General features: G+C 52.5%; 1 protein-coding gene and 1 long non-coding RNA gene across 2 annotated transcripts in view; both read left to right on the forward strand.

Annotated features, from left to right (window-relative positions):
* Nucleotides 1–3,911, forward strand: part of NFAM1 (NFAT activating protein with ITAM motif 1) — a 33,302-nt gene extending 29,391 nt beyond the window's left edge. The window contains exons 5-6 of the mRNA XM_023509439.1: nucleotides 2,212–2,298; nucleotides 3,693–3,911. Of these exons, the coding sequence (XP_023365207.1) occupies nucleotides 2,212–2,298; nucleotides 3,693–3,752 (147 nt within the window). The 3' untranslated portion in view covers nucleotides 3,753–3,911. The remainder of the gene's footprint in view (nucleotides 1–2,211; nucleotides 2,299–3,692) is intronic.
* Nucleotides 3,912–15,006: 11,095 nt separating this feature from the next.
* LOC100953099 lies at nucleotides 15,007–20,095 on the forward strand. The gene is made up of 2 exons (XR_152964.2): nucleotides 15,007–15,152; nucleotides 19,921–20,095. It is a non-coding gene; the product is annotated as an uncharacterized LOC100953099 (long non-coding RNA).
* The last annotated feature ends 801 nt before the right edge of the window (nucleotides 20,096–20,896 follow it).

Here is a 20,896-nt window from a genome sequence, read left to right on the forward strand (position 1 = left end):
GAGGGTCCTAGGGCACTCTCCTTCCCTGGATCTGACACCCTTGGCCTCCCTGGGCTTATGTGTGCCAGATCACCCATCTGAGCTGAGTAGGAAGGAGAAGGAACCGCTATGGGATCTCAGATCTGCTCTCCTGCCTAGATGCATACAAAGAGGCCATTTCCCTCCCTTCTCTCTGAGACCAGAAATGTCCAGCTTGGAGAGGCTCTCAGATCTGTCTGAACTTGGAGGGGTGCAAGCCTGGGAGGACAGAAAGTGGGACACACAGGGCTTCTCAGGAGCATACCCCATCTCCTGTGACAGGCTTGCTGGGGCAGCTGATACTCAAGGCATAAAGACTCACAGGCCAGAGCAGGCCTTGGAAGTTTCCTTCCACTGGATATAGGGCTTCTCTTTGGGGTGACCCTGCTCCCTTTCCTACTGGAAAGGAGTGGAAGCCCTTTTCCCAAGACCTAGCCTGTTTCTAGCTCAGAGACCCCTTGAACTTGTCCCCAGGGCCACTACATCATCCCCATGGCTGATGACCTTGAAGTGAGGGTCTCCCAAGCGCCAAATGGTTTATTACATGGATTTTCATGCCCAGCTGCCTTTTGGCGCCTCTCTTCCTCCTTCCCTCCCATCTCTCCGCCCTCCTCCTGTCTCTGAGCACCACCTGTCTCTCCAGCCTGCCTCAGCAACCCCTGCTTGCCTGTTGCCAGGGAAACCGCCTCCTTGGCAACCAGCCGGCATCCATATGACACGTACACTTGTACACGGGAAGGAAAGGCTTCTGCCTCTTGCTTAGGCTGCTGGTGGGCTGTGATCTGGAGCCCAGCAAGTTCTGAGGAGGTCCAGGCTATGACCACAGCGTGAGTAGGGGAAGCAAACATTACCCCTCCTTGATGATCATTTAACAGCTGCTTATTAAGCACCCATTATTTGCCTGATGGTGTGCAGGGCCTTTTATGCACAATATCTCATTTAATCATTCATAGAGCCTCTAAGATAGATATAATTATTTCCATTTTACAGATGGGTAAACTGAGGCACAGAGTTTTTTTTTTCTTTTTTGTTATTTGTTTGTTTTCATTTGTTTTTAGGGGGTTGCCTGCTGCTGACAGGTGTCAGAACCACAAGTTGAACCTAGTCTTGTCTGACTTCAAAGTATGGTTCTTTCTAGCATCTTCAGGTCCTCTGGTCAGGCCTCTTGTAGCTGGGCCTAGTATGAGTGTGGCCCGAGGACACAGGCAAGTGGGTGAGGAGCCCCTCACCATAGCCCATCTGGTACCTCTCCCTTCATGCCAAGCTCAGCTGTAGGGCCAGAAATCAGAGAAAAACCAGGCACCATCTCTGCCCTCAAGGGGCTTCTAGTCTTGAGGGGGCTGCTGGGGAGCAGGACTCTGACCTGTCCCAATGCAGGGAGCCGCAGAGGCCAGGGTTTCAGTGAAGCATATTTCATCTCCCGTGACAGAGGGCTCAGGAGTATCTTGTGGGCTCAGATGGATTATCTGGCACATATAAGCCCAAGGAGGCTAAGTCTCACTCCCTCAGCTGCCTCAGGATGGAATTTGAACAGTGCTGGGGCTATGGTCAGAGAGTGGGAGATGGGAACACGGGACCTCCAGGAGCGTTTGGGGAATGACAAGAACACGGAGGTGGCCCAGAGGGGTAGCGCTGAGGAAGATGAAAGGAAAATGATCTATAGGGGGAGGGGAAGACGGTATGCAGAGAGCCAGGGCTGGGTTCCAGAATCCCCCAGCAGGTCACAGGCTTAATGGGCAAGGAGTGTGACCCCAGGGGGTACCTAAGTCATCTGTGAGCAAAGGCTGGGGTGGGGATCAGGGGAAACCTAGAGGATGAGGGTGGGAGAGTGGGACCCTTACAGGGACAGGAGTTTTGAGCCAGAGGAGTGAGGGCAGATGTCGAGAGGGCGTCCTATTGAAGTAATGATCACAAGTGTCATGTAAGGGTTGCTGGCTACCAGCATCCCTGTAGGCAGGGGCAGAAGGACTATGCCTAGACCCTTCTTCTTGAGAGCCCTATATAGGCAGGGATAGGGGTGAAGTAGCTGAGGAAGGAGCTGCAGGTGCAAAGGTATGGCCTGGCTTTGCCCTCCAGGGCTCCATTCTCCCCTGGGCTCTGGAGTGTGTGACAGGCTGGCTGGGATGCCAGCCAAGGAGTCTGGGGACTGCCCCCAGAATACTTGCCTCTGACCTGGCCCCCTGTTTCTTGCAGGCCCTGCAACGCCGAGAGACCGAGGTCTACGCCTGCCTGGAGAGTGAGGATGGCAGCCTGCCCACCACCCAGGGCCTTCTCACCCAGGTATGCAGGGGCTGGGATACAAGCCCTGGGCTTGGGGACACCAATCTTGGCTTCTCATAACTTCCTACTCTCTTGTCATCTGAATCTCAGCCCTCTCCTTAGGTTTGAATTCCTGCTCTATCCTTTAGCAGCAGTGCAGCCCCAGCCAAAGTGCCTGACTTCTCTGTGTCTGAGTCGCCTTGTCTATAAACTGAGGAGTCTAACAGCACCCATCAGATAGAAGGTTGTGCTGAGAGGGCCACTCAGGACCCCATAGTTGTCCAAGCAGTAGGAGCAACTGTAACTACCATGGGCACTTGTCTCCAATGGCGGGTGTTTAGGCATCTAGATGCCCCAGCTGGGGTTGGCTAAAGTCAGGAGTTCAAGTGTGAGCTGATGTCAGCTCGCTGGCCTGGGGAGGGCTCTGTTATTGTCATGGTAGGACCTCAGGCATATTACTTAGTCACACATTCTCTCCTAAACCTCCATTTGCTCATCTGTAAAGTGGATAAGCAATGTTTTCCCGCAGTACCAATTACCCCTGAATTCAAATTACTCCCAGAGCGAATCGCATCAGTTGCACCAGAGCTTTGAACACTATGAAGTTCAAGGTGTTGTGCAGCCTTTCCAGGAGATCGTGGGCACCTTGGAGGAACCATCAGGGAGTGCAGGGGCTGGCACTTGGCCCTCTCTGGCCCAGGCTGGCACTGTTTGTGGAATCTCCTGCTCTCAAAGTCCCTTCTATACGCAGTCCTGAGATAGACCTCCCCATGCTGGGAGCCCTGAGGACATCTGGGCCCTCTCAGGCAGTTCCAGCCCCATGCCAGACCCTGGGGAGCTAGACAAGAGAACTAGCATGTTCCTGCCCTCTGGGAGCCTCAGAATACAGACCAGGGTCACTGACACCATGGACACACAGAGGCATTTGTAGCCCCCTTGTGAGGGGCAGGTTCTGAGGAGGGTCTTGTCCAGGCCTAAGGGGCAATTTCTGGGACTCTAAGATGAACCCCCCAGACCCAGTGAGTAGGAGGCTGTCAGGGAAAGGGGGGGCATCCCAGACAGAAGGAAGAGTGGGGGGGGAGGTTCTGAGGCTGGAAAGGGGGGGCCGTGTGGCTAGAGGGCAGACAGCAGGGACGGGGGTGTCATGGTGGGAGAAGAGGCTGCAGGACAGGGCAACATCCCCCCAAACCTTACAGGAGGCAGATCTGTTGCCTCTGACTAGAACCAAACTAATGCAAGCTCATTATTTCCCCACCTAATGTTCTTTTCCGTCTCTCTCTGCCTCTCCTCTATCTCCTCGCTCTCTCTTCCCCTCTCTTTTCTCTCTCTCATTCCTCCCTCTTTCTCTATCACTCTCTCTGTCTCTTCTCTGTCTCTGTCTTCTGTCTGTCTCTCTCTCTCTTTTTTTGGTCCAGGAGAATCTGCAGAGATCTGAGGACAACAGTGAACTCAACCTAGTCTATGAAAACCTCTAGATGAGCCCCACTGCCCATGGATCAGAGGCCCAGGGCAGCCCCTCCCTCCAAAGACTTGCCCTGACCCAGGAGTAGGCTCCCAGTAGCACCCCATCACCTCACCCTCACATCTAAGGCCCTTCCGGCCCCACTCAGGGCCCTTGGCCAGCCACACCTCCCCCACCCTTCGCCCTGCGTCTCCAGCCCCAGCCATGGAGTGTTTCATGCATCTTTGGCCTTTGCCCAGGCTGTTCCATCTACTAGGAGGGCTCTTCCTCCCCTGACCAGCCAGTCAAGTGCTACTCAGTCTCTGAGGGCTAGACTGGATGTCCCCTATTCCTGGAGCCTTCCTCGTCCCCTTGCACCTGGCAGAAGGGTGCAGGTGGCTCCCTTAGCACCAGCCTGTGCCAGGAAGGGCCTTATCTGGTGAAGTAGAGAGTGGAGGACAACCACCCAGCCACCAGCAGGGAACAAGGGGCTGGTGTGGGAGGCATGTGTGTGGGCAAGGAAGATAAACCTACCAGAGGTGCGGCTAGGCTTAGGGACAAATCTGGATGTGAAGGACACAGCTGATGGTGGTTGGCAGGCTGGGCACCTGCAGGGGCCGGGTGCATGCCGTGAGGAGGCAGACCCCAGCATGTTGGGGCAGGGCAGAGGGATGGGGAGGAGGTGTGGGCCCTGGGCTCTGTACTCCCACTCCTGCCACTTTGCTCCCTGGGCCTTCCCTAGGTGGCCTCACTGCCCCTCCTCCAGTCCAAGGCCCAGCCCCCTTCCAAAGTCCCCTCATCTGTCCTATCCCAACCCTACCACCTGAGGCCTCTCCAGTCCTTCTCTGTCTCTATCTGCCTTAGGCCCCTATCCTAGTGCCCTGTAGACTGAGCCCCACCTCCTGAGGCCACCTCCCTCTCCCTCGGTGGTGGTCTAGTTGTGTGGCTTGGCATCCATGGGCAGAGGGCAGGATCCCCCTCGTGGGCCCCTGGGGATGGTGGTTCCTCAGCACCACTCTGAGTGGTTTCTGATGCATCCAGCACCCACTCGCCCTCATTCTCCCTCACAGTGGCCCTGCAGTGTGATCAGAGACCCATCCCCAGGCAGACGTGGTACAACTCTCAAGCTCTGCTCCCTCTCTCCTCTCTCCTGCCTCCTGCTCTGGCCCTTCCCACTGTTGGCTCATTTGTGAAATGGACAGGTTGATCCTCCCTCCCCACCTCCTGGGCTGCCCTGAGCTCCAGATATGCCCATGGAGGGCACATGACCCTGGCAGGCCTTGACTCCAGCCCCCAAGCCACATTGGCACAGAAAGGCTGGGTGCTGGGCACAAAGTGACCTCTGAAGAAGTCTTCTGCACCCTCTGTTAGAGTGGCACCGGGCTTCCCTGGCTTCATAGGATAGCCAGTGGCCTTCCAGCTTGATTCTGGGCCCCAGCCTTCAAGTGCACAGCAAGGAGGGCTCTTAGTGGGATTAGCAGGCTGGGTGGGAGGCCCTAGCTCCCCAGGAGGCTGGTTTTAATGAACTCCATGCCTGCTCAGGCGGTGATGTTGCCCAGTACACAACTGCCTCCTAGGCTCCTGACTCTAGCAGGCTTAGGTGGGGACAAAGGTCGGGGTAAGGGGGCATAATGTAGCCAGCCTCCTTCAGGAAATCGAAGCCAATAAGACCGAGAGGGGCCACCTCACCAGGCCTGCCTCCCACCTCCTGGGCCTCTCTGTCCTCAGCCCCCGGACCTTAGACCCTCTGCTGGGGATCAGCCTTTTCCAGGGGTGATAAGGGAACCTGGTGGGACATCACCACTGTGCCCTGGCCTAGGACCTGTCCTTTCATCTCTGTAAAGCAGCTGAGGGATCCTGACAAGACTCATGCCCAATCTTTTCCCTCCTCCTCTTAACACTTTGCATGGTTCCCATCACACTTGGAATAAAGTTGCAGTTCCTCCCTGTGGCCTATGAGACCCTTGGCCCTAACCCATCACTCCTCTGGTAGACACAGACATTGCCAGAGTGGTAGCCAAGCCAGGTTCAGAGCAGGGCTGGGAATCTACTGGGTGCTGAGGTCTTTATCAGGGGGGAGGAAGAGGGTACAGGGTGGAAGGTGGGACCCTAAGAGGTCTGAACGCAGGGAGGGTGGAGGAAGAATGTCTGGGACTCTCAGTGGGCAGCAAAGAAGACTGAGTACCTGTTCCCCAGCCCTGCAGAGATGAGCTGGCACAGGATAAGGCATGGCAGATAAATTCAGGGTAGGGGTGCAGGGGGCAGGGGAGAGGAGGAGGCACAGAGAGGGGACGGGGTGCCATGAAGGTGAGCTCTTAAAGGCTCTACACCAGTGGGGAGAGAGGGAAGGAACTGCAGCTTCACCTCCCAGTCACTGCTCCCCTGAGCCTTGGTTTCCAGTGACAATCAAGACCACTCAGAGTCTCTCAGAGAGGACAGATGGGGACTCCCTGGCTTACACAGAGGCTCAGCGGGTGTGTGTTTCCTCTGAGATTCATCCCTCAGGAGAAACAGGCTGTGCAGGCAGTGAGAAGGGTGTCTGCTGAGGGAGGAAGGGCCTCCTGGGGAGGTGGGGACCCCACAAGGAGTGCCTGGGAAGCAGCAAGCTCAGGCAGCAGGTGGGCAGGTGTTGGCCTGGAAGGGACAGGGAGGGAGCCTTGGACTTTCAAGGAAGGGCAGATGGAAACACCAGCCCTACAGCCCCTGCAGGACCCGGCCCCCAAGCCCCAGGGCAGGAGGTCTCAGCAGGGCTTCCCTCTGCCAGGCTAGCCTGCTCTGGCCCTGCCCTCCTAGGGCACACTCCTCTCTCCTGGCTCTGCCCTCCTAGGTCTTTCCAGCACCACCCTCCTCAGAGCCTCAAGGCATCTGATATGGTTTCAGCTTCTGACTCCCTCCAGCCCCTCCTCCTGCCTCCCAAGGGCGAGGGCGGCCTCAGTCATAAATGGCCAGAAATTGCTCCTTCTGAGTTCCTGCTCCTCCTAGCACTTGCTTGAGAAAATCATCTGGGAAAAGCAAGCCCAGGAGCCTGAAGAGGGTATGGGAAGTGGAGGCCCCTCCTCAGCAAAACTTTCCAGAGGATTCTGGCAGCAGTTTCCATAGGAACACAAGGGGTTCCCTTCACATTGCAAGATGTGAGTGTGGGGCCTGGGCTGGGGTAGCCAGGGCTCTTTGGCCCCAGCCCTCACAAACCTGAAATCTAGTTGCAGACAAAACCTGCTCCTTTTTTTTTTTTTTTTTTAAACACATTCTAATTTAAAGGCCACGCTCCATTCGAAGGATGCCTCTGGGATTTCAGGGATGGATTTTTATGTAGTTCAATAGTTTTCTTGGCAGACAGCTCATCCAGGAGAGGTGGGCGGTTGCCTCAGCCGAGCCAGGCTGAGTGGCTTTCTCTCTGTCCCTTCAGAATGTCGGGGAATGGCATGTGCCCACCTGAGGGGCTTCCCCAACCCTGAATACAGACTTCAAAAGTTGAGTCCAGGAGCATGAGGCTGGAAGACACCTTTTTTCCTTGACCTTTGATCATGATTATGGCCTCTGAGCCTTGACTGAGCGTGGGTCAAGCCATCCTCTCTGTACTTGGTGTTAGCATGGGTTTTTTTTTGTGTGTGTGTGTGATATGCAGGTGACACATGCAGGTGACAGAGGCATATGTTGTGGTAAAACATTAAAACTCCAGCAAAATAAAATTCCCTGTAATGCACCTGCCACCTCTCAGCCTCCGTCCCAATTCCCTCCCCAGAGGTAACCAGCTGGGTCATCTGGGAGTGTTTTCTTCACTGCTGTTTTCATTGCATCTGTGTACATATATGCGAACATAGAAAATACACGGTGTTTGTGTGGGCTTCTGAACAGCTCAAATGGAACCAGTCTGTAGGTGTTGTTTGCACTCTCTTTGTGCACGCGGCCCCACGTGGTGGGATCTGCCTGAGACAGCACATTGGAGCCGCCAGACTCTAATTACAGGGAAGGATTCTGTGGAACGGATGGGCCCTAATTTAATCAGGCCCCCATCGAAGGCCTTTTCAGTTGTTTATGATTTTTCAGCCTCACATAAGGTGCTGTAGGGAACATCCTGGTAAATGCCTCCTTGGACACATCTGCAAAACTTTCTCTGCAGGAAATGACTAAAAGGGATTCCTGGGGTCCAGGGTGTGGAAACTCACTGTTTTAACAGACGCTGCCAAATCGTGAGGCACTGAGGTTGTACTGGCTTCTATTCCTCCAGGCTTTATCTAGAATATCTCATTTAATCCTGAGGCGCTAGCTACCGGGCTAAAGGTCACACAGCCCAGAGGGGGTAGGGGGTAAAGTGGTGGGCAGGCACAAAAGGCCATGGAGGGGAGGCATGGGATGACGCCAAGACTGGGAAGCTCATGGAAGCACAAATTTCCTTTCAAGATGGCTTGTCAGCCTCACACTACTCACATCCAATTTCTCAAAATTGTGTGGGTGTGTGTGTTGGGATGGGGGTGGGGGTCCTCCTGCCTCCCTGTGGTCTCTCTCCTTGGGAAAATTGAGGCAGGTCAGTAGAGGTTGGAGAGTCCTGCTGTGAGGTCTGGACATCCTGACCCCAAGCCTCCCCTGGAAAGTCCCAGGCACGGCATGCCTGAAAGTGTGGCCTGCCTCTCAGAAGCTTTATAATCCAGGATAATGCCACTGTAATTGGCCTTGTTTTGCCTTTACAATCCTCTCATTATCTGAAAACCTACTTTGCAAATGGTTATGGTGGGTTTTATTTTACCACTTTGTGGACCTTGAAGGGCTGAGAGGATAGGCTTTTCTCTCTCCCCCCACCCACCCCATCCCCACTCCCCATACTCTGGCTGGCCTGGCCTTGGCTCAGCACTCTGCCCTGCACCTGGCTCCTCACCACCTGCCTGGGCTAAGGATTGCTCTTCTCCCCAGGGCGTGCAGCACCCTTCAAGCCCACTCATCAGAGACTCCCTCCAACCCCTCCTCCTCCCAGCCTTTCCCAGTCTCTGTGCCAAACAGAACTTTCTACAGCACAAATGTGACGATTTCACCCTCCTCTTAAAACCCTGTGGTACCCTTTGGTTCTGGTCAATTCATTGCAATAAGAAGGTCAAGCTCATTTCCAATGGGGGAAAGAACAGTCTTTTCAACAAATGGTGCAGGGAGACCTGGACCTCTACACACTGAGGATGAAGCTGGACCACTACCTCGCACCAAACCTCACTGCGGATTCCACAGTCCACAGGATGGAGGCTCAACCCCTTAGCCCTATACCCCTTGGACAAGGGCTCTTGTCACCCCTTTGTTCTTTCAACAACATTTGTCATTTGTCATGTTTCACCTATGCACCAGGTCCCTTGCTGGGGATAATAGACAGACGGTTCTATCTTCACAGAGTCCACATGCTCATTCCTGATCAGCTCTTGCTGGACCAAAGTCACCCCCACCCCAGCCATGCTCCTGTCCACAGCTGCTGTACCCCAAGATACCAAATTCCTCCTCTCTCCTGAGCCTATGCTCCTTCCATTCTCCCTGACAAGGCCCTGAGTCAATTTTTTGCCTGTGGAATTCCTGCCCAAATGCCACCGCCTCCATGAAGTCTCCCCCAAACCCTCTCCTCCACCAAGCAGTTTATTCAATCCTCTTCTTACTCTGTCCTGTGCTGAATCAATTCACACACACCCATCTCCCCAGGAAGCCCTGAGCTTCCTAGAATGGCAAACACCTTTTTTGCCTCTCTTTGTCTGTGCCTGACTCCTAGCAGGGGCTCAGGAGTCATTTGTTAAAAGAAATAAATGAATCTTTTCCTTTGCTGGTGTTTCAGCGCCTGTTCTTGCTGAAAAAAGGGAGAATAATTTTTTTCAATTTCCAGGAAATGATTTCTAATTAACATGTGACCCATTTACCTAGGTAAAAATTGAGACAGGCAGGTTGCTGTACCCACAATGCCAGGAGAGGCAAGGCAATGAGAAGGGCAGGTTTGGGAAGGCCAGCACCGCCCACCTAGTGGGGACCGAGTGGCTCTGTGCCAAGCTGTTGGAGGCCAGGCCAGGCATAAGGGGAAAGCCAGCTGTCCTCCCACCCCTATTCAACTCCTGGCTGCCAAAGCTGTCAAGAGGCTCCAGTGACACGTGCCTGCAGACTGCACATCAGGGGCCGTGAGCTCTGTTACGGTGCTTCTGCTAATTGATCCCAGAAGCCCCTATCACTGCCAGGGGACACTTCAGCAAGTTCAGCAATGTCCTGACTGCTGTCTTTTGCCTCACCAGATGGCCTCTGCTTCTGCCTCAGCTATCTCTAGGGTAGGCCAGACACCCCTGACCGTTCAGGGCTTAGGACCCTCCAAGGAGCCAGTAGAACTGAGCCCAGTCAGGGTGGGGGGTGAGGGTGGTAGGAAGATTGCAGAACCCTTGTAGGTGGCCCTCGTGTTGCAGCCAGGTCACAGACATCCCAAGAGTGGCTGGGTTGGTGGGCATGGTGCAGGGCATCTTAGTGAGAACTCAGCCTCAAATGTACCCCCTTCCTCCGTGGTCTCACAGCCTACTGCTTCCTATGGGTAAGGGAGACCCCAATGTGCCACATGCCTGGAGTATAACCAGGAGAGCTGCTGGCCTCCCTGACCCATTAGGACTGTCCATGACTCATGGCTGAGTCCCAGAGAGAGGGACTGACATTGTAGCCAAGTACAGGCCCAGGAATAAAGACAGTAATGGTGGTGATGCCAAGTGAGCCCCGAGCCCTTGCAGCCCAGCCTTCCGTCAGTCCTGCACAGGGGTTATCCCTGTCTCATGGAACAGAGAGGAAGCTGTGGGGACTGAGGAGGAAGCTGACCCCTGGGCCGCTCTGGGCCCGGAGCCTCTACTCTCCCTGCCACAACTCAGGCCTCAGGAGGCCCCTGCCTTCTTTCTAGATTCAAGCCTGGGGTTTGAGATCATAGAGGGTATTAGGATGCTCCATCCTAAAACTGCCCTGCTTTAGGGAACTGCTCCTGGGTCTGGGGCCTCTTTGTGGGGTAATAGAAATGTTCTGGAATTAGTTAGTAGCAATCGTTGCACAGCCTTGTGAATATGCTAAAAACCACTGAATTGGACACTTTACGAAGGTAAATTTTATTTATTTATTTATTTATTTATTTTTTGAGACGGAGCCTCAAGCTATCCCCCTGGGTAGAGTGCCATGGCATCACACTCACAGCAACCTCCAACTCCTGGGCTCAAGTGAGTCTCCTGCCTCAGCCTCCCAAGTAGCTGGGACTACAGGCGCCCGCCACAACACCCAGCCATTTTTTGGTTGCAGCCATCATTGTTGTTTGGCGGGCCTGGGCTGGGGATTCGAACCTGCCACCTTAGGTGTATGTGGCTGGCGCCCCAGCCGATTGAGCCACAGGCGCTGAGCCAAGGTAAATTTTATGATACGTGAATTACATTTCAATAATACCAAACAAAAACAATAGAAAGCTGCCCTATTTAAATAGCTTCTATGTTCCCTGTTTTTCACCCTGAAGACAGATTGCTCTCTCTTCCCTGGGATCAGCCCAGCTTCTCCTTCCATCCTAGTCTGCCCTGCCTTGTCCCCATTCCCGCTCTTCCTTCCTCCCTCAGAAGGAACTTCTGGGTCCTCTTTCAACTCTCAGGTTCTGGTACATGAAGTTCCCTCTGCCTAATAGCTAGTTAAACACCTACTGAGTTCTTATCTGGATATAAGCGTTGATCCCATTTTACAGATGAGGAAACTGAGCCTCACAGAGATAGAGCAACTTGCCCAAGGCCATCTAGCTGGCAGGTGGTGAGTGCAACTGAGATCCAAGCCCCACAGTGGTTTTAGAACCCATGATCTGAGCCACTTTCCTTGGTGGCTTTCTGTAGTAGATTGAATAACAACCCCTCAAGATATACATACCCTAATCCCCCAGAACCTATAAATGTTACCTTATATGGCAAAGACTTTGCAGATGTGATTAAGGATCTTGAGATGGGGAGATTATCCTGGATCATTATAATCACAAATGTCCTTACAAGAGGGATACAGAGGGAGATTATAGGCAGAAGCAGAGGCATGTGATGATGGAAGCAGGGAATTTGAAGATGCTACGCTGCTGGTTGTGAACATGGAAGAAAGGCCTATAGCCAGGGAATTTAGCTCTAAAGCCGGAAAGGGCAAGGAAACCCATACTCCCCCAAGTCTCTGGAGGAAATGTGGCCCTGCAAACAGCTTGGTTTCTGCCTGTTGAAACAGATTTTGCATTTCTAGTCTGCAGAAATGTAAGAGAAAAAATGCGTGTTGTTTTAAGTTGCCAAGTTTGTAGCAACTATACAGTAGTCATAGAAAATGAAGAATAACACTTTTCTTCCTAGAGGAGCCCAGGCCCTACCTTTGTGCTCTCCCTGAACTTGGGCCTCTTTTCTTTCTTTTCTTTTTCTTTTTTTTGGCCAGGGCTAGGTTTGAACCTGCCACCTCTGGCATATGGGGCTGGCGCCCTATTCCTTTGAGCCACAGGCACTACCTTGGGCCTTTTTTCTTAATCCAGTGCCGACCTTACGAGGCTGGTATAATCCTCCAGTTTTCCAAGGGCAGGCACTTGCTCTGGGGCACAATGAAGGAGGAAACTGAGGCTTGGAGAAGGGAAGTAAATGTCTACCATCACTCAGCTTGCAAAAGGCAAAGCTGGGGACTGTGTGGCCGAGATGACCAGGGCACTGAAGCTGAAGGGCTCTTGAGAAAAGAGGCCACAGCTGCTGCCACTGCCACTGGGTATCAACTGCAGTACCTATCTGAGCCTGCACAGAATTGGACCATTCCTAGTGAGCCTGGCTTTAGGGAAACCTGATAGCAAATTCCAAACCAATAAGAGCAAATAAATGAGGGGTGATTACTGACAATAGGAGAGGATACACTGTGGGGTGCCTCCAAATGGCATCTCCTCCAGTACGTTTTAAGTGCTTTATAGGTCATTAACTACTTGACAGAGAGAGCCTGACACTTAAAGCAAAGAATTTGGTGCCTGTACCAGGGAAAATCAATCAGAAATGAAGATAGAGCATCAGTGGCGTTAAGATGTACTGGGTGGGCAAAGGGGATTCGATTTACACATAATTTTAAGGCCCTCTCCATTGTGTAAAGTGAGGCACACTGGCATTTGAGGCCATTTATAAATCCCAAATGAGAGTTTAGAAAAACTTGACTTCCCCCCTGCCATTTTTTTTTATTGTTGTTAATGAAATATTTCAAAGACATGGAAAAGCACATAGATAAGCTTAAACATCTAAGCCCACCACCTGTCTCTGTCAAATGGAACATCACAGCTATGGTTGAAGCACCCACTTTTAAAAAATGGTTACTTGTTTTTTCTTCCTGCCTTTTCAAATCCTTTCTGTCCTCTGGCTCCATCTTGTCAAGGAGACCTAAGCTGACCACCCACCCCTACCCAAGACATCCCTCCTTCCTCTGAAATCAGAGTGCAATTACTGCCTCTTTAATTAACTTGGCGATTAATCACCAGCTGCTTGTGAAACAGCTTTTATTGTCCTTGTCTATCTCAGAATGTGGGTGGGGGTGAGGACCAGGCAGGCAGGGGAAGGAGGGATGGGCAGGCAGGGCCCTCCTCAGGGCAGGGTCAGCTAGAAAGGGAAGCCAGAGAAGTCCTGTTATCCAGAGGGCAGGCTCTGTCCTGGCTCTGTTTAGGTAGACGCCAGGTACCAGAATCCACTATGGAAGCTCACAAAAGCAGCAGACAGCCAGGAGGGTAATCCACCACGGGTAGCCTTGGGGCCTCTGCTCTGCTGTTGCCCTCTAATCAGAATGTTCTTTCCCCTCCGAGCCTTGTAGAATTGTGTCTCCTCCAAAGATATGTTGAAGTCCTAACCATGGATACCTGTGCATGTGACCTGATTTGGAAATAGGGTCTTTGCAGATGTAATCAAATTAAGATAAGGTCACACTTGGATTAGTACGGGCTCCAAAGCCAGTGACCCACGGTGTCTCTATAAGAAGGCCATGTGAAGACACAGACACAGGGAGAGCTCATTTACCACGCCACCAAGCCAGCTCCTGAATCTGGCTGCCCACTGTACAGGACACCTGACCTCAGACAGTGGTTTTTTTTTTTTTTTTTCTGTTGATTAACCCTCTCCTGTCCAACTCTAGGAACAGCTCCTACACCTTCCTTTGTTAGTGGGAGCCCTCTCCACATCTTATTTCAGACACCATCTCTCAACCAAAAGGCCCACCCCGGGAGTTCCCAAGGACTCTCTCTCCCCAAGAGAATAGTATCTCTTAATGATACTTTCCCTGGATTTCCCAGGAAAATCCACCCCACAAGCCCCCAAACTGTCAGAAGTGGGCAATGTAGCCTGGTTTGAGCAGAGTGCTTCTAATTTCCCCTGTGATTTCGGGGAGGGGAGGAATTCCCAGGAAGGCAGAGGGCCCAGCAGGTTACCAGGAATTTATTAATAACATGGAGGCAGGGGCTGTCTCATTCATACTGCCACGCACAGCGCTGGGTACAGCATGTTCATTGAAATAACATCTTCTAAAATCATCTGCGCTAATCCAACACTCTCTTTTGATAGATGGGAAGTGGAGGCTCTGACACCCGCCAGGGCATTGCTGTGTAGATGGGATCTTTGGTCTGGTGATGGATGCTTGTCCCAGCATCAGCTAGGCCGTTCATTCCCAGGTTACCACATTTCTCTACACCTTGGTTTCTTTTCATCCTTGGTGGGAAACAGTAATACCATTTCCTACGGATGTTGTCAGCATTAAGGATAGTTGTAAAAAATCTGTATGCATATTTTCTATTAATTCATTCGGCTAAGGAACTAACGTTCTGAGCACCTAGGGTGTGCCAAGCCCTGGAGATACAGTAGTGAGCAGCATAAACCTCGTATCCTGACTTCAAGGTGCTATTTGGTGGAGAAAGGCAGGGAAGTGTAGTTACCACTTGGGGTGGTGCTAAGATGGGGAGCACAGAAGCAGAGAGGGAAAAGCTGCAGAGTTCAGAGGAGCCCTAGAAAGCAGCAGCCGCCTCGGGAAAGAAAAGGCAAAGAAGATAATCCGCAAGCCCCCACCCCCACGGTCTGAGCCCCTTCTTCCTCTCACCCAATCGGGCGTCAGCAATGCAGGCTGAATGACCAATCAGGAGCTAGAACCGGAGCCCAGTCGCAGGCCACGGTCTCCCCCAGGAGGGCGGCCAGAACCCACGTGCCCCGCCCCGCCCGGCCCCGGCCCCGCCCCAGACCACGCCCCTCCACGGTCAGCCTCGCCCGCTTGGAACCCGGTGGACAGCCGCCGGCCGCTGGGGCCGAGTATTGTTAAGGGCCAGAAAAAGGTACAAGGAGGTTGAGGGGGCAGCCACGTGCCCGCAAGAGGATTTACAACATTTTCCTTCGCTATCGACAATATTGCAAAATATGTGAAAGAGACGGCGTAGCCAGGACAGGAGTGTGAGGGCACCGGCAAGGTAAGCAGCCTCCGGCCGGCTTTACTGGGGACTGGGGACTGGGGACACCGGGAGAAGATCGCGGGCATCACCCGCACACTGAGCGGCAGTCGCGAAGTCTGCGTCCAGGTCCGCTCTCTAAAGGGTCTTGTGAGCGTTGGGTGGTGTGGACGCGGCCCCGCTGCTGAAGCACCTCCGGTAATCCAGAGGCTGCCTAGGCAGTGTGACCAGCGCAGGTGGTCTGGCCGAGGCAACTCCGAAATCCGAAGGTTATCAAGACTGAGCCCCACGGCTCAGTTTGGCGGTCCGGGTAACTGGCCGCTTGTGAACCTGTGGAATGACTGAGGCGTCCTCCAGCGACCAGGGGTCAGGTGAGGCTGTGTAGACACGTGCTTGTGGTCTAAGAGCCTCAGAAACGCGAGCAGGTGTAGACGCAGGCGGGTTCCAGGCGCGGAAAGTTTGCTGGAGCGCGCTGAGCCTGCTGACTTTGGGAAGGGTCTGAGCGCAGACCGAGCTGCGCCTCGGAGGGGCCAAGTGCACGCCTGCGGGTGGGGCTGGGACTCACCTGTCGCTTCTCAGCCTCCTCCCTAGGCGCCTTGGAGGAAAGCCCCAGACCCCATCCTCAGCTGCTGTAATTCGTGTACCCACTTCCTCCGGAGCTGCAGAAGCTGCAGCTGAGGTAGGAAAGGGAGCTGAGCAGGCAGTGAGAGACCGAGTCATAGAGCAGGACCAGAGGGATTAATTTTGAGTCTTTTTATTTTTTCTTTTGTGACTAGATCTTGAAATAGAGTGCAGTAGCCTCTTGATAGCTCACTGCAACCTCAAACTCCTGGACTCAAGCCATCCTCCTGCCTCAGCCTCCTGAGTAGCTGGGACCACAGGCTGGCGCTACCACACCCAGCTAATTTCTCTATTTTTTGTAGCGACATGGTCAGTCTATTGCTTATGCTTTTCTGGAACTCCTGGCCACAAGATCCTCCCGCCTCTGTCTCCAAAAGTGCTGGGGGTAACGGGAGAGCTACCACGCCCAGCCCCATTTTGAGTCTTTTAGAGCCATTCAAGCACCTGCTCTGACCCCAGCTCCATCTCACCTGTGGGGCGCGTCCTACCACATGCTGGTAATCAGAGGAGGGGACTCAAATCCCATTCTTCCTGGCTCCTTTTCTCCTTCCACCTGCCCCTTGATAAGGAGAAAGAGTACCAGGTATAAGGGGTGATACAGATGGAATCTGGTGATGGGGTGCAGGGAGGCCCAGGACTGGGACCCTCAAATCTGCTTCTCACTCCCTTTCTGTGGTTCCAAGTGGTCCCACAGCACTGAGTGAGGGAATGAATGGAGGAAGGAAAGCAGTGGCACCAGGGGTGCTGTGCCTGGGCCAGATCAAGTGGGGCAAAGTATTCATTTGATACTCTCTCTTGTGGGGAAAGGAAGACACCCTAGCCCAGTCTCTGCTCCAAGGGAAGGACTGAAGAATGCTTATTGGCTGGAGGAGATGCCCACATGTCTAGAGTGGTTCTTGGGGGAGGCTCAGCCTCATCTCCCATCACCCTCTGTGTTCTTTGCCCCACTCCCATTCCCATCCCCTTTCCCTGTGATTCTTCCTGCCATAGAGCCTTCTGCACATGTTTCTTACTTTCTCTCTCTCTCTCTTTCTTTTCTTTTTTTTGTTTTTGAGACAGGGTCTCACTGTGTCGCCCTCGGTAGAGTGCTGTGGTGTCACAGCTCACAGCAACCTCAAACTCTTGGGCTGAAGCGATTCTCTTGCTTCAGGCCCCCCTGAGTAGCTGGGACTACAGTTGCCTGCTACAAGGCCTGGCTTTTTTTTTTTTTTTTTTTTTTTGTAGTTGTCATTGCTGTTTGGCAGGCCCAGGCCAGGTTCCAACCCTCCAGCTTTGGTGTATATGGTTGGCGCCCCAGCCTGCTGGGCTATAGGCGCCAAGCCCTGCACGTGTTTCTTATTCTTTTGATTACCCAGCAGTCATCACACACCTATTCTGTGCCAGGCACCTGCAATTCAGCAGTGACTAAGAAGGCCAGTCTCTGCCCTCTCAGGGCTTCCAGAGCAGTACAGAGACATAGGGGGTGATCAATAGACAGGTGGGAAGAGGACGGGATATGGTGAGAGGAGGCCTCTCTGCAGGTGTGGCAATGCGACAGAGGAGTTACACTCTTCCACCTTTGAGCTACTGTCTCCTCCTCCCTGAAGCCTTCCCTGCTGTCTCTTACTTGACACTGCCACCTTGACAGACTCTCAGAGCCTGGGGACCACTCCCTCCACGGACGCTTTTGTATTAATTGGCTGATGTTTGTCTCCTTGCATTGGTTGAAAGTACTTTGCAGGCAGGACTCTAATCTCTTCTGGGTGGATGGTAGGCAAAGTGAATAAAAGATGGGTAAGATTTCCCAGAAAAACAGGAGCTTCTCGGCCAGGTGAGGCATCCAGGTGGCAGAAACTTTTCTTTCTCCTTCTGTTGCCTGGGTCCTGGGCTACACACCCCATTTGCTGTTTACAGAAACAAAACAAAGTAAAAGAGACCAGCAGGCCTTATGTGGGAGAGGCCCAACCCAGACTGGCCACTGCAGCACTGAAGCCAGAGGCAGAGCAGACTACTAGGGTGGGTGTCATCCTGGTCTCTGAGCTCAGACTGCCTGTTCCCCTTTCTCCTGTCTCCTTGGTTTCCTTGGTTCTCCCAGTGCTGCTCTGGGAGAAGGTAGTGGTCAGCAGGACTATCAGGGTGGCCAGGGTATAGGACCACAGTGACTGCCTCGCCTCATCCATTTTGGTTTGCCAGGACCAATTCTGGGCAGCATCTCTCTGACCCTGAGTTAGGTCTCTGGGCCAAAACTGCTGTTCCACAGCTCATTGAAACTCTCACCTGAAAAGTAGGAATCTGGCTCAGAGGGATGACTCTTATTTTTATTTCTCGTACTTTCTACACTGTGAATGACTCCGTCCCCTGGCTCCATCAGACTTATGTGCCTGGCACCTTTTCTGTGGCAGATTATGCTCTCACAAATGCCCAGCAAAGCTTTTATCTTATCACACCCCCCACCACCCGACTTCAGGGAACTGAGCTGCTGCCTCGAATGGCTAGAGAGACAGTCTCCATGCTTTATGCAGGCTCTGGCAGGGATGGAATAAAAGCGGTCTCCCCACCCACCCACCCGGCCAGCCAGCCCTCCTGCCGGAATGGCTTTAAAAAAAATTAATTTGCAATGATTTACTCCCTTCTGTTCTGTGGGGATCACCAGTGTTTTAAATATGTATCTAAATCAGCTTCACTGCTTCCAGCTAAACTTCAACTGCCTCTCCTCATGGAGCTGAAAGAGCACTGGATTCAGAATCAGGTGACTCAGAAGTTCAGGCCAAGTTCTGCTAATGATGAGCTGTGTGACCTTGGGCAAATTACTTAACCTCTCTGCTCCCCCATTGGCTCTTCTGGAAACGGAGTTTAACAAGAATCCCTCCCTCACACGGTGTTGTAAGGATTAAATTAGATAACGTTCAGGAAGACCTGTGCAATGCCAGACGTGTTTTCAGTTTCTCAGTACCGGCTGTCCCAATAATTAGACTGGTGACCTTGGGCAGGCCACTCAGCCACCCCTGGCCTCAATTTCCTCAGCTGTAAAGGCACAAGGGTTGTAGTAGGAGATGAGGGCCCAGAGCCCCCTATCCCCGGCCCTGAGCCTCCATTTACCTCAGGCCCTCTGCCAGAAGCTGTCCCCTGGACCACCCCTTTTCCTTTTTCCTTATTATCTGAGCACTTGATTTTAATTGGAGATGCCCCCCTTCCCTGCTCCTCCCCAGTTTTCCCTCCTCTGGCTGGTTCCCTGTGAAGCCTCAGGGTTGCAGCCCTGAGGGACCTGCAGTTCCTGGCTCATTTTCAGGGGCAATTAGCTGTGATGTCACAGGCCTAGGAGGTAGCCTCAGTGGACACCTGGCCAGGCCACCAGGAGGCTAGGACCCTGCTCTGTCTGAGGCCTGCTGGGCTCCCTCAGGTCTGCGGGGGTCTGCACTGCCAGCTGTGGGAGGCAGGGTTCTCAGGCAAAGCCATTTCCATTCCTGTACTTTATGACTCCTTGAAGCCCCAGTCTGAGTGTAAATTAGTTCTACCCTGTGCTTTTGTTGGCAACTGTCGGTTCCTTGGAAGCAAGGGGCTTTGTCAGGAAGAACAAAGCTGTTCGGTGTTTTTCTGATTTGGGGGAAGCATGCTCCTGGGGGAGGGCTCATCGCTTCTCAGTGTCAGTTTTGAGTCCTTGGTTCTCAGACTGGTTGGTTTTGTTTGGGGTTTTTAAGTCCTATGGCTTAAGAGTCACATATGTTTGTGTGTGTGTTGGCTGAGGGATATTTTCCCCTCCTTTTTGGCTTACACAGTGTATTCTGTGGCAGCTAATTCCAGGGACTGAACTTTTCAAATCGTTGCTTCAACAGCTTTTAAAAATCTGGACCTAGTTACTCCTGTCATCCATGTGTAAAGATTTAGAAAAAAAATTCCAAACCCAAGGGTGGGCAGCTTCGAGGATGTACAGCAACGGTGGAGGTACTCATTGTCGACCTGAGGTCAAAGCCGAAATGTCGAGTGCCTCCTGGGAGGGGAAGCATGGTCTGCTCAGTGCCAGACATCTGGATATCGAGAAAACATCTGGGTGGCTGGGGTTTTCAGGTTTCTGCCTGACATTTAATATCACAAACATTGAGCCTGCCTCCCCGCCAGCCACAGGGGCTTCTCCCAAACACACTCCGCCTTCCTGACGGGTAAGAAACATCCATTCTTTCCAATTCCCCAGTGTTTTCCCCCTACCGGAAATCTGATGGGCTTATGACATCATGGCTGGCTGCTGAGCGATGAAGTGGATGCCACAAAGAAATTGGACATATCGGATGGATTCTGAAATCAGTTTCCCTCTGGCTGTAGTAACAGGCGTGAAGTCAGGAGAATTTGAGCTTTGTTTAAAAAATAAAAAACCAAACCAAGTCTTGCCCTTTATTAAATATGGTTTTCTTAAAGACAAGCAAACCTTTTGGACATCATCCTATTTTAATAGAAATACTGGGTTTTATGAAGCAAAAGTGGCTAATAAATGGGACCTGAGGCTTGGGGTGAGCATTCCATTTCTATTGAGTGTTTTGTGTGTCCTCATTCACTAATAAAAGAGGAACTAGGAATGGCTAATCTTTCTTCATTATTCAAATGAGATAGCTTTTTTTTTGGTTGTTTTAGGTCAATAAAATTCACAGGGTAAATTGCTGGTTTATGTTTTTCCAGGAATCCATTTTTATGGAGTGACCTTGGACCTCACCGGTCTGCAGACATTGTATTCCCCTCTCCTGGTTTTCCTGGCAATGAGGCCCTTAGGATGCAGTGAAGCTTTCTGGTCCCTCCAGCTGGTCTCCAGGGGATGTTCAGCACCTGGGGCTGGTGGACCAGGGGCTTCCTGGGATGAAAAACCTCTTTGAGAGGAGAGAGACAGGAGGGGAACAGAAGTAAAAAAGACCAGTGACACAAGCCCCAGGGCAGCCTGGAAGAAAACCCCTTATCTTCCTTCCCAAAAGGTAGCAAAGACCTCAGAAATACGTGTAGCTCATCCCCATAGAACGCTCAGGTTCCAGTTTGTGTGTGTTGTGCCACCCAAATCCCCAGCATGGGCATTTGGAGTCCTAGACCTGGATTAGAGTCCCAGCTGCTCCAGAGACTAGCTCTGGGGCCCTGGACAAGTCATACCACCTTCCACTTTCTTACCACACTGCAATGGGCACTGTGAC

The sequence above is a fragment of the Otolemur garnettii genome, unplaced genomic scaffold (genome assembly GCF_000181295.1).
Source record: "Otolemur garnettii isolate 467f Iridium unplaced genomic scaffold, OtoGar3 scaffold00007, whole genome shotgun sequence".
In the NCBI taxonomy this organism is placed as follows: Eukaryota; Metazoa; Chordata; class Mammalia; order Primates; family Galagidae; genus Otolemur; species Otolemur garnettii.